At 49.3% G+C, this 12,952-nt stretch overlaps 1 protein-coding gene across 4 annotated transcripts in view; it reads left to right on the top strand.

The window, feature by feature from the left end:
• LOC137431582 (lethal(2) giant larvae protein homolog 1) overlaps positions 1 to 12,952 on the top strand; it is a 198,180-nt gene that overhangs the window by 13,910 nt on the left and 171,318 nt on the right. For all 4 annotated transcript variants that reach the window (XR_010985311.2, XR_010985312.2, XM_068123071.2 and 1 more), the window contains exon 2: positions 41 to 151. Coding sequence is in view for 2 of the 4 variants with exons in the window: in XM_068123071.2 (XP_067979172.2) it covers positions 74 to 151 (78 nt within the window). In the remaining 2 variants the exon portion in view is untranslated. The remainder of the gene's footprint in view (positions 1 to 40; positions 152 to 12,952) is intronic.

Here is a 12,952-nt window from a genome sequence, read left to right on the forward strand (position 1 = left end):
GTTTTTTATCCCTTGTGTTCCTTTGTCCTCCACCTATTAGGATACTGCCAAGGTTGTGCAGAGTTGCTGCAGGATGATACGTTTTTTGCGTCGAACTGGAGGGGAGAACCAGCGGGACAAGGCCTTAAAGGACAAGTTTGAGTTCAACAAGGTTGTTTGAGTGAATCCCATCAAGGCTTTGTTCACATAGTTGTATCCAGTCTGTACACTGTACATGTGCAATGACCTCTTTTGAAATTATTTGTATGTTTGGCTGATGTGCTATACGCAGGTTGGTATTTGATGTTTGTTGTTCTTTGTTGGAGGATGCCTTTAAGCACACTTTGGCTATCTATCCCATTTAGGTTTATACATTGTGCACATGCCCTATTCTCATTACCCCTGCCACAAAAGGTGGGACTTCGTTGATCAGAAACGATTTTGGGGATTTCATGGCTTTGAGATTTCATGGCTTTTGCAGCAGGGAATTTTAGCCGCACTGTAACTGTTTAGCCGCACTTTTGCAATTCGGGGATTTTCCAGGAATGTATCTGCGAATAGCGGGGTCCGAGGTGTGTGTGTGTGTGTGTGTGTGTGTGTGTGTGTGTGTGTGTGTGTGTGTGTGTGTGTGTGTGTGTGTGTGTGTGTGTGTGTGTGTGTGTGCGCGTGTGTGGACGTACGTACGTGCGTGTGTGGACGTACGTACGTGCGTGCGTACCACTTAGAGACGGCCAGCATGGTTGGTGTTTTGCCAACCAAAACAAAGAGCGCGGTCACGTGATCGGGTACGTGACGTCACGGTAAACATCGCTATTCGCGGGTGATAAAATGCGACTTGTTTTTCTATTCGCGGAAAAGTGTCCTGCAAATTCGCGGTTTTTTTCTATTCGCGGCTGTGTTCCGTGAAATCGTGTTTTTTTCCTCTTCGTGGCCATGTTCCGCGAATTTGCGGTTTTTACGGGGCGCAGAAAACAAATTTCACGAGCCACTAGCTTGATACATTTATAAAACCCATCTTTCACCAGCCATGCATAAAGCAGCTGGACATATGCAAAAAAACATCCTCTACGAGCTATGAGCATGACTTGCTTCTACATTCACTGCTGTGTGCTTTGAGATTTCATGGCTTTTGCAGCAGGGAATTTTAGCCGCACTGTAACTGTTTAGCCGCACTTTTGCAATTCGGGGATTTTCCAGGAATGTATCTGCGAATAGCGGGGTCCGAGGGTGTGTGTGTGTGTGTGTGTGTGTGTGTGTGTGTGTGTGTGTGTGTGTGTGTGTGTGTGTGTGTGTGTGTGTGTGTGTGTGTGTGTGTGTGTGTGTGTGTGTGTGTGTGTGTGTGTGTGTGTGTGTGTGTGTGTGTGTGTGTGTGTGTGTGTGTGTGTGTGTGTGTGTGTGTGTGTGTGTGTGTGTGTGTGTGTGTGTGTGTGTGTAATGCAATAAGTGTGTAATGTGTGCAACAATAATAATGTGTGCAATGAGATGCAATAATTTTTTAAGTGATTCTTCACCTTCACTTCATCTTCACTTCACTATATATAGTGTGGAAATTTACACAGTCTTAAGTGTGGAAATTTTTGAGGAGATTACGGCTGGCTCAATAGCACAGTGGGCTGTTGACGTGTAATCAATGGAGGTCCGTGGTTCGAGTCGCGTATTGAGTCAGAATTTTTTCACACTTAGCCCCTCGCAGGAATTTGATTCCTGTTTATAAAAATTGTAGATGAATTAATCTTCAATGCACTTCTGCTTATACACACATACATACGCATACATATACTTACGGTAACATTTGGGGTCTGCCTAGCAGGCACGTAAGACATCGGCCATTATAAAGCTTGCAGTGTTAAGTGTGGAAATTTCTGAGGAGATTACGGCTGGCTCAATAGCGCAGTGGGCTGTTGACGCGTAATCAATGGAGGTCCGTGGTTCGAGTCCCGTATTGAGTCAGAATGTTTTCACACTTAGCCCCTCGCAGGAATTTGATTCCTGTTTATAAAAAGAAAAATATATATATTGTTGTGGATCTGCCGCCGGCCTTCTCCCCTTATCAAGGGGCGATTAATCCCCTTGTCTTTACTGACCTGGCGCGACCCGAGACCTATTACGTTCCTTCCGGACAGTGCCAAATAGTGTTTCGGGACCAAATTCGCTCGTACCTAAGTACTAGCGCTGCCCTGGGAGCGAGGAAATAAGCCTCGCACGAACCACGTGTGATGGTAATACGCCGAGCGGTTTGCGTACATGTGATCCACGCAGTTATAATTAATGGACCCCGATTCAAGCGGTTTTACTCGTGCCACGCTTAGTCAATGGAGACGATCGAATAAGGAAGAAAGAAAGAACAGATAGATTTAATTATTATGGCACGTATATACAGTACAGGATGAAGACACAGATCAGCTTAGACAGTCTTATGCTTAATACCCCAGGACAACGGGCCCGTCTCACTCACACTCACACGGGGTATTGCAGATGAGCAGGTGTTCTCCAGCGCCGCGGTGGTCGTCCAGGATCGGCCCCATCCGGCTCTCCATGGTCCCCGCACGTCCCGCGAAGATGGTGGCAGGCGATGGCAGGAACTCGTAGCAAGTCTCCCGAACAAGGCAGATGATGGGGCGGAACGGCAAAGGGCGGGACTTTTAGCGCGGCTGGCGATTACTCAGCCGTTCTCACTCGCGCGTCTCAAATGCACTGTATATCGGTTTATGCGCGTCTGGCTGCGCCCGCGTATCTGTACAGTTCTCACACGCTGCCAACTCCTCTTCCTCGATCATCTGAGCTGGTTAGTGCGCGCGAGTTCTTTGATGCTCTCCACTTGCGAGTCCTCTGTTCAACAGCGTTCCCGCGCGAGTCCTCGTGCAAGTCCCCCCGTGCAAGTCCTTTCGCCAATCCTTTTTGCGCCAGTCCTCTCGAGGGCTTGGCGCAGCGGGTCTTATAGCTACGCCCCCCGAACCTTCTGGAACACTCTCGACCCTTCTCACCACGCCCTGTGACGCAACGCCGCCATCACCACCTCTGAGCCCTGATCGGCGGCCCGTGCTTAACGTCGGCGCTTCTGCTGCTCCGCCCTCGACTCCGCCTCGGTCCTCCTTGCCTGCCTCGTGTTAACTCATTTACGCAAAAGGGATTGAGGCTACGGACGTTGGATGATCGGTGGCAGTAGGGCCTATATTCTCCTGGCTCTTACTCAATGCAGAACTAACAATGGAAAGGAACTAAGCTCACAAATAATAAGACATAACTATACTATCGCGAGGCTACAAGTTGCTGGTGTGACTAACTATGGGGGGCAAATTTTAACCTTTATTAGACTCGCTTTACAAACTCAAAACCGCAACACTGCCCCCCTCCCTCGTCAGACTCGTCCCAGAGTCGAACCTACAAAAACTGGAACGGCCGGTTTTGAGAAAGATCTGGGACTAACTTTTAATTACGTGTGACATACAGATGTGGTTCCCCCTAACATTTACTCTAACCTGTGTATGCGACAGTTTTACACCACTAAATATGTCCCACCTACTGCGTTGAGTCGCTAACTAACAGACTCACGCCCACAATTAACCGATTTGCGGAATTGTTTTCAAACTAAACATAAAGCCGGTGGGCAGCATTTTTTATATACAAGCACAAAACCTAACCTTATTTACATTTCTATGACCCAGGACCTGTCCTTTTTGGAAAGAAGATTGGAGGGAAAGAAAAGCACAGCAAAGCACAAATACACATTTCAATTCACATTTCATTTGCTGCCGGTGTCTTGCATCTTCCATCTTCTGTGTGAACATATTGAACCGGCAAGCCCTCGGACCGGCATACAGGCCATTCCTGCTCTTCGGGGCTTAATAAACTTACCATCTTCTCGGCCCTAGCACACAAAAATAAAAAAATGCACAAGTGTGTTCGTTTATTTGCCAGGAGGGCCAACCCTATGTGGTCCAACTGCGTGACATTGATGCCACTCAAAACAAGTGGTCCGAAGATGCAAGGTGAGTTTGCAGCAAAGTGCTGCACAGCAAAGTGTAAGGCCACAAAACCTGTGGTCCATAATGTGTAATGTGGTGCAGCAAAGTGTTTATGGCAGCAAGTGCTGCACAGGTGCAGCAAAGTTACAACAAATGAAACGGACACGGCAGCAAAGTGCCGCGCAGTTCAGCTGCACAGATGCAGCAAAGTGCAGCAGGGGTGTTGCACATGTGTAGCAATGTGCAGCTGCACAGTTCCGCCTCCAGGATGGTCCTGGGGTGGGGGAGAAAAAGCACAACCGGCAAAGCGGAAAGGGCACAGAGGTACACAGCAGTACAAGGTAATGGAGCGCAGGGGCGCGGAAGAGCGAGCAGAGCAAGCTCGTCCCTAACCGTCCGTACCCCCCAATGTCAGCTTACATTACCCTAGCCCTTCCTTGTATTTACAAATTCAAATTCGTCTCTACATATTGTCTCCCATATCCCCCTCGAAACCAAATTTGTCTCCCATATCCCTCCCTGGAAGGAAGGAATGGAACAAACACAATGTCTCATCACGTCCTGATGCGTCTTACTCACTCAAACCGTTCACTTGGTATTGGTGGGGAGCTTCGTTCTCCTTGGTGAATGGATGTGGATGGCGCGAAGGGAATTTCTCTCCTCCTAACTACACTAACTGACATTAACTCATTTAAACTACCCGGGGTCATACCCTGCCAATTGGCCATCTTTAAACTATGTGGTTCTAGAAACCGAATCCCCATTGACCACTCTGCGGTGCGCATGAAATTTGGGTCTCACTCCCCAATTTTTCTTACTGTGCAACAGCAACAACAACAGGCATTTTAAGGCCATTTTCCCTGCGAGAGCGGGGGTTAGCCTTGCGGTCCCCATGACAATCTTCTCCATTTTGCCCTATTTTCTGCATCTCCCCTTGTTAACCCCCTTGCCCGCATTTCTTCTTCCACCATCTTTAGCCAAGTCTTTCTCGGTCTACCCCGTCCTCTACTTCCTTCTACATTCATTTCCATCACTCTTCCCAACCAGTCACTTTCATCCTTCCTCAACACATGACCAAACCATCTCAACCTGTTCCTCTTCACAGCAACAATCACAGGATCTATTCCCATCATCTTTCGCAATTCATCATTTGTCGTCCTCTCTCTCAACGATACTCCGCACATCCATCGAACCATTTGCATTTCCACCCTTTCCAGCCTTTGTTGCTGCTCTACGTTCATTACCCATGTCTCGCTCCCATAAATCATAACACCTCTCACACATGCAGCATACACTTTTCCCTTCAGCTTCAGCGACACTCTCCTCCTCATCAGCACGCCACTCAGTTCCCGAAAATTCTTCCATGCACATCTCACTCGAGCAACCGTTGCCGAGTCTGATCCACCTTCTCCATTCAGCATGTCTCCGAGGTAGCAAAATGTTTTCACACCTTCCAGCTTCACGCCGTCTCCAAGATCCAACTCAACAGTTCCTCCATCTGCAGCTCCCTCTGTGCACACCTTACATTTGAATGTAGCTGCCACACTGGTAAATGACCCTCTCAGACCACAACATTTTTGATGAACCCACTCAGCGCACATTGTACATTGAATGGAGTTCACTCCGACACCCTTCCTGCACACAGCACACGGCCACTTCCCAGTTCTTTCCACCTCACCACATGCTTTACCACGTGCCATCACCTTCGTCTTTCCGATATTCACCTTCAGACCTTTTGTCTCCATACATTCCTTCCACTTGTTCATCTTTTCCTTCAGTCCATCCATACTTTCCGCAATCAACACCAGATCATCTGCATACAACTCCCACGGTAAACCCTCCTTTACGTTCTGAGCCAGCACCTCCATCACAGCTACAAATAGTAGTGGACTTAGTACCGACCCCTGATGCACTCCTACCTTCACCTCAAACTCACCACTGTTCCCATCCTTCGTCCTTACAGCTGTGCGCGCTCTTTTGTACATTGCCATCACTGCTCTGATCAACCATTCCTCCACTCCTAACTTCCTCAATGCCCATGTCAATACTTTGCGTGGAACCCTATCGAATGCTTTCTCCAGATCAACAAACCCAAAAAACAACTTCTTCCTCTTCTCCATATACTTCTCCTGCAACTGCCTCACAATGAAAAGCGCATCTGTCGTTCCTCTTCCTGGCATAAATCCAAACTGCATTTCATCGATCTTCACTTTCTTCCTTATCCTCCTCTCCAACACCCTTTCCAATACCTTCATTCCATGCTCCAATGACTTTATCGCTCGGTACGAGCCACACTCCAGAGGGTCACCTTTCCCCTTGTATAGAGGGACGAGGGTACTCAGTTCCCAAATCACTGGAATGCGGCCTTCTTTCGCCACCAGATTACAGATCTCTGTCATTCTCTTCACACCCCAACTTCCTGCTGCCTTCAACACATCTCCCACAACTCCCGTCGGCCCTCCCGCTTTTCCACTCTTCATTGCTTTTATCGCTTCCTCAACTTCCTTCTTAGTTATCTTCTCTGCCGGTCCTAAAACTGGGTTACTCTCTATGTTGCCATCCCATTCATTCTCTGTATTCAACAGCATTTCCATATATCTTTTCCATCTTCCTTTAATTCCATCTGGGTCGACAACGATTTGTCCCACTTCATCCTTCAAGCAACTCACCCCCATCACATCACACCTCTCTTTCGCTATGTGCTTTGCAATCCTGAATACTGCTTTCTGACCCTCTTCCGAATCCAAGCGTTCTCCGAACATTTTCCTACATGCCTCCTGCGCCTTTGCTACCTCTTTCTTTGCAGCCTTCCTGGCTGCCTTATAACTTTCATGCTCTGCTGTTTCTGCTCCCGTACCCTTTGCCTTCTGCCACTCCTTGAACTTCTTCCTCTTCTCGTCAATCCTCTTTCCAACTTCATCATCCCACCACCATGTTTCCGAGTGCCTCAGTGGTCCTTTTGTCCATCCACATACCTCACCAACGGCTCCCAACAGACTAGCTTTCATTGACATCCAACCACTTTCAAGCTCAACCACATCATCCTCTACCCTACTCAGCCTCTCTTTTAATGCCTCCCTTACTGTCACCTCTTTCAACCTCCACACCTTCATTCTTGGTTGGTACTTCACCCGCCAAGCTCTCCTCGCGCCTTTCACCCTTATGTCGCAGACAACCAAGTGGTGCTGTGAAACAGCCTCCTCCCCCGGGATCACCTTTGTGTCCTGGAGGTGCCCCCTATCTCGCCTACGCACCATCAGGTAGTCAACGGTTGTCGTCGACCCACCTGACGTGTATGTAACAAGCTTATTATCCTCTTTCTGGAACTGAGTATTACAAATCAACAAATCAGCTCCATCAGCAAACTCCAAAATCCTTTCACCTTCTCCATTTCTCACACCATATCTGTAACCCCCATGTACTCCCTCAAAACCATCCATACTCCTTCCCACATGTCCATTCAGGTCTCCTCCCACCACAACAACTTCCTCATCTTTCACGTTTTCCATCAGCTTCTCTATCGCACACCAGAACTTGTCCTTCTCTTCATTGCTTCGACCAACCTGCGGAGCATATCCCGAGATGACGTTCACCAAGAGCTTTCCAATCATCATTTTCACCATCATCAACCTATCACTCACTCTAGTCACACTCACCACACTGTCTACAAACTCCTCAGAAAACAGGACACCAACACCATTCACGCCCTCCGGGCACCCTTGCCACACAAACTTGTATTTCTGTCCCTGCCTACTCTTCACCATTCTCACACCACTTCCGTTCCATCTCGTCTCTTGCACACAACATATGTCCACTCTTCTTCTGACCAATACTTCCACCACTTCTCCTGATCTCCCTGTCATTGTCCCTACATTCCATGTCCCAAACCTCAGAAACCGATCTCCACTTCGGGCTGCACCCTGCCCATATGTAGTTGTAATTGTCATGGTTCTCTTTTTGAGGCAATGTTTTTATGGCCGGATGCCCTTCTGACGCCAACCCTCTTAGTCGTCTCTTACGACACGCAGGGATACGGTGTACCTATTCTGACCAGGGTACACACTGGGAAACGTTTAAAACATGGAAATTCGGGGGGGGGGGGGGGGGGCGTCAGCATCACGGCTGCGGTTTAAACATATTCCAACAATATCCAAACAGAACCATGAAAACCATGAAAAACAATCTGGGAAAAGTCTCCAAGCGAGAACGTGGATTTGAGAAAGAAGGAGCAGAGGCGGAAGAAAAACGAGATACAGGGGGCGGGGCACAAGCCGAGACGAGGAGGAGAGCGAACAAGCACGTGTCCGGGAGGAGAGAAATAATCAATATAGAATTCTTTGTCTAGGGAGGTGAGGTAAGGGGGAGAAAATAAAATAAAAGAAACGAGCAATACAGTGAAGGAAAGAACCCAAATCGACAAAACACCGACGGGGGGAGGGAAGCCCCAAGTTACCAGGCCGTGCACAAGGTACGACCCAGAAAACGATCAACTACACACAAGTTTGTACGAATTACAAACCAATACCAACCAGAAACACACAATAACACGTACACAGCAAAATAACCAGTGGAAATTTGACAAAGACAAGAATGGGAAAACACTTAAACTTTGATGCCGTGGAGAGCTCGAAGTACGCTTCACTCACCCGAGGAACCGGAATTTTTCTTACTGTGCCCTTGCACAATTTCGGGGCTGGGTCCTGTGGCTCCACTAGCAGGTCCAACTCCCTGCGCACCTCCGCCACTGAAGTCGCCACCCGAGCTTACCTGCTCCTGCGACTACCTAACTGGGGAAGGCCCCTCCTGGCACTTTACCCCTCTGATGCCCTCCTTGGCATTGGGCTGCCCGGGTCCTTTGGATCCTCGGGCCCCACTGAACACTACTCACAACTACTCTGACTGGCTCCCAGAGCCTACCTGCGGCCTCACCTGGCCGACAAACTACCAGTGACGGAGTACTCCAATAACCATACGTACCAATTAAGCCACACGCCCAGCCATTTCACTGACTCATGCACCCAACCAAAGCACTACTTGCCACTTCCCGCACCACACGTGTCAATATCCAAGCAATTTACCTGAGCCCTCTACCTAACTTTACACTACCCACCCCGGGTATTCGTGAATGGGTCCATCTCCCCCCATTCACTCTTTCGCACCATGCATTCCACACCTTTTATTCCACACCAAGCATTCCACACTACTCATTCGCACACCAATTATTTCACACACCTTTCGTCTCGCACACCTTTTGTGCTCTCATACCAAATCTCTGGCACACCTCTTTGTGCTCACACACCGCTACACAGTTCCATTTGTCTCACTCAACACAATTCCTCACTCACACAGCATCATCTAACCAGCTGTTTTTCCCCTAAAACTTGTGCTTCCCCGTCATCCCATTATACTAAGCACACCCTTCGTCATTATCAACCATCTAATCTCTCTACGGCCCCTCTATAGTTCAAATGTCCCTACTTAAATCTTTGTCCTCTACTGTCATCTAATTCCCTAACAATTAACCTAGCCCGCCCTCGGCTAGCTTCGGTGCCCCATGGAGGGAACCATCGCTGGTCCCTCCATGTGCTTGTCACTGCCATCCCCCTAAAACGAATGCTCATGAGCCCAAAGTGAGGAATGGTACAACTACTATTCCCCTATGCCGGGTACCATTCCCCAACACTATTGCTATTCATCCACTGCACTCGAGCCTCTTCGTGCGGAAATACATTGTCACAGCTCGGCTTCGAAAAGCCGAGCGAAGCATGCGGGTGGTTGGTCACCTGTAGGTTGGGTCCATCCGGCATTTTCGATCCAGGGGAGGAGGCATTGAAGGGCTGAGGTTCAGAGGCCCATCTCTGCACGATGGCCCAACCGCCCATGGTCGGAGCATCGCAGCCGCCAGGGGGCGCGGCTCCGAACTCTTCTACCTCCCCTTGAACCGTGCCGATTGCCTTTACTGCCACAACGCGGCACCAACCATACAGGGCGGGGCCCGGCACGAATCATGCACGTCGGTCCTTGTGAGACCGCCGCGGCAACGATCCCCGCCGATCCCCGCCACACACAAAGCACACAACTCACCGAGGGCTCACCGGCTATACGTCGCGCTAAACGCCACCCCGGTCTGCGTCGATGCTCGAGCCGCGTTCTCACCCCACGCGACGCACTCCTCACTCGCACACCTAGGCGTCCCTGCACCTCCCATACACTCCCTACATTCTGTTACAGCACGCTCTCCTCTCACGCCCTCTGGTGTGCATTCTTTCTCGCGCTATGTACTCGCACCTGCACACCTAGGCGCACTCACGCCGTTCGCACACTCCATTATCACACACCCTCGCGCACTCTCTTCCGTTACGTCCTCCGTAACGTCCACGGGTGTGCACTCTCCTAGTACACACCCAATAACACGCTCTGGTGTGCACTCCTGCACACCCTCTACAACACGCTCCGGTGTGCATTCTCTCTCACTCTCCTCGGCCATCGCACACTCTGTAACACACTCTTCTCCGACACTCTTCCCACATACACTTGCGCTCCGGTGCACACTTTTCTCGCACAGGCGTGCCATTCACCCTCGTACATCGAACAACGGCCCTTCCGCGACCGCCCGGGTTTCGTCTATGCCCCAAGCGCGCCAAAAATATTTTCCCGCCCAACACTTTCGCACAATACACACCCCTACTCACCTTGGGGATTCTCCTCTCCACCAACACCTGCAAACTTTCCATTTTGTTAGGAAGCATGACATCACAATGCGAACACGAACTTTGTGTGCATTCCATTTCTTCCCACGATTCATTTCCCGATTCTATCTCTGCCGTCTCTTCGGCCCCAATCATATCTATCTATAATTCCAGCAATCTCTGTGTGTGTGTGTGTGTGTCTGTCTGTGTGTTTGTTTGTCTGTGACCGCTGTTTCTCGACAACCACGGGTCCGATATACTTGAAACTTGCCAGGTATATTGCTGGGGACCCGAGGATGTGCCTTTTCAAGGTTTCATATTAATCGGACAATTACTTACCGAGCGATGTCCAAAAAACGATTCAACCAATCAGAGAGCAGCGAACTAGCGCGTGTGCCGAACGTGGCGGACACACTCTGCCTCGGATGGCACATTTGAGAGCGTATTCATTTATTTCACGTTTGCAAACTATGTTGGCGCTATGTTGGCGTTAAACGATGTTTTAAAACTAATAAAAACGAATTTGCGATTCATTCGCTTTCCTGCGCGTTTGTGTACGCGATGGCGATTTCTTTACCAAACTCCGGAAGCCGTTCGCTTTGGACCGAACCATTTCATGTAAATAGAGGGGGGGGTTCTGTGGTCGTTGCGAATGGACCAAACCATTCATGTAAATAGAGGGGGGGGATTGTCACTGTACTCGCAAGCCGTTCGCCGTTCGCTTTGGCGTTGCGAATGGACCAAACCATTTCATGTAAATAGAGGGGGGGGATATAATTTTAGATAGATATATAGTACGGGCATATATATAGTACGGGCATGCCCTAGTCTTTTTCAATTTGAATTATTTATTTTTCTAGCTCGACGACCGGCGGCGCGCATAAAATTTTCTTTTCCAATTCGGCGGCCGTCGGCTCTTCGACACCCAGAGTCGCGATTTCTATTCCCTCGGTCCATGTAGCCGCGCCCTGCTCTACTCCGCTCTCCCCGCGTTCCTCGCACCGCGTTACGTCCCTTTGCGACCTCCTCACTCAGCTTGCGCCTTATGTCCTTCCCTGCTTCTTTTATCTCTTTCTTTGACGCCACCCTCATTTTTCCCAATTGATTCTTTTGGATGTTCATTTTGTTTTCCAACCCCTTTTATCAACTCAAACAATTCCCGGGTGGATTTGTCCCCCGATTCTTCCAATTGGCCACCCATTTTGTTTTCCAACCCCTACATGTTGCACCTTACTTCTTCCCTCATTTCCTTCAAGTTATTCTCTTGGGTGTCCATTTTTACATTCAGTCGATCCTCCTCCATTTTTATGGATGCCTGTATTTGCGCCATAAATAATTGCATGTACCTTGGCACCGCGGGCCCGGCTTCCGCCACCATGTGCGAGGCGCTGCCATTTTCTTTGCCAGCTGACGCACCCTTTTCTGCTTCCATTACTACCAACTGTCCCTCTCGGTCCTGGGTCATCAATTTTTTCTTTACTTCTACCCCCCACCGGCATTCGACCGCTTTGGCTAGCCATGGTACGAATACAATTTTGGATTTTAAGAAACTAAATTTTGGTCGCTCATAATTTGGAGCCAATTCGTCCAAAAAAAATTTAGTTGGGTTCCAAATCCACTCCCGGACACCAAATGTTACTGCCAATATGTAAATTTGGTGTCAAAAATTTTGTCCAGGTTCCAAATCCCACTCCTGACACCAATTGTTACGGTTCTCTACGCCACCCTTCTTCCCCATACCAAGGGGGATTAATCCCCTTTTCCTTGCTGGGCTTGGTGGAAACTGAGGCTTGATATGTCCCTTCCGGACAAACGCGGAGTAGGGTCTCGGGACCACTTCTCACTCGTACCTAATTCCCCGCGCTGCCCCCCTGGAAGCGAGGAAACAAGCCTCGCACAAACCATATGTGGTTTGAGTACGCCGAGCGGATTGGGTACCACGTGGTCCGTGCAGTCTTAATTAGTGGAACCCGATTTGAGCGATCCTATTCGTGCCACGCTCAGCCAATCGAAGAAACCACAGAAACGGTCGAATGGAAGAAAGGAAGAACAAAGGTTTAATTATTCCCACACATATGTACAATGATCAGGGACGCAGAGACACAGAGCAGCCTTAGACAGTCTTAACAAAACCCAGACAACGGGCCCGTCTCACACTCGCACAGGAATTGCAGATGGGTAGATGTTCCCCAACGCGTCGACGTGGTCGTCCAGAGACGGCCTTCGTCCGGCTCTCCACGGTCCCCGCACGTCCCGCGAAGATGGTGGCAGGCGATGGTAGGAACTCGTAGCGCGTCTCCCAAACAAGGCAGATGATGG

Source organism: Myxine glutinosa, chromosome 1 (genome assembly GCF_964187855.1).
Source record: "Myxine glutinosa chromosome 1, kmMyxGlut1.1, whole genome shotgun sequence".
Classification (NCBI taxonomy): Eukaryota; Metazoa; Chordata; class Myxini; order Myxiniformes; family Myxinidae; genus Myxine; species Myxine glutinosa.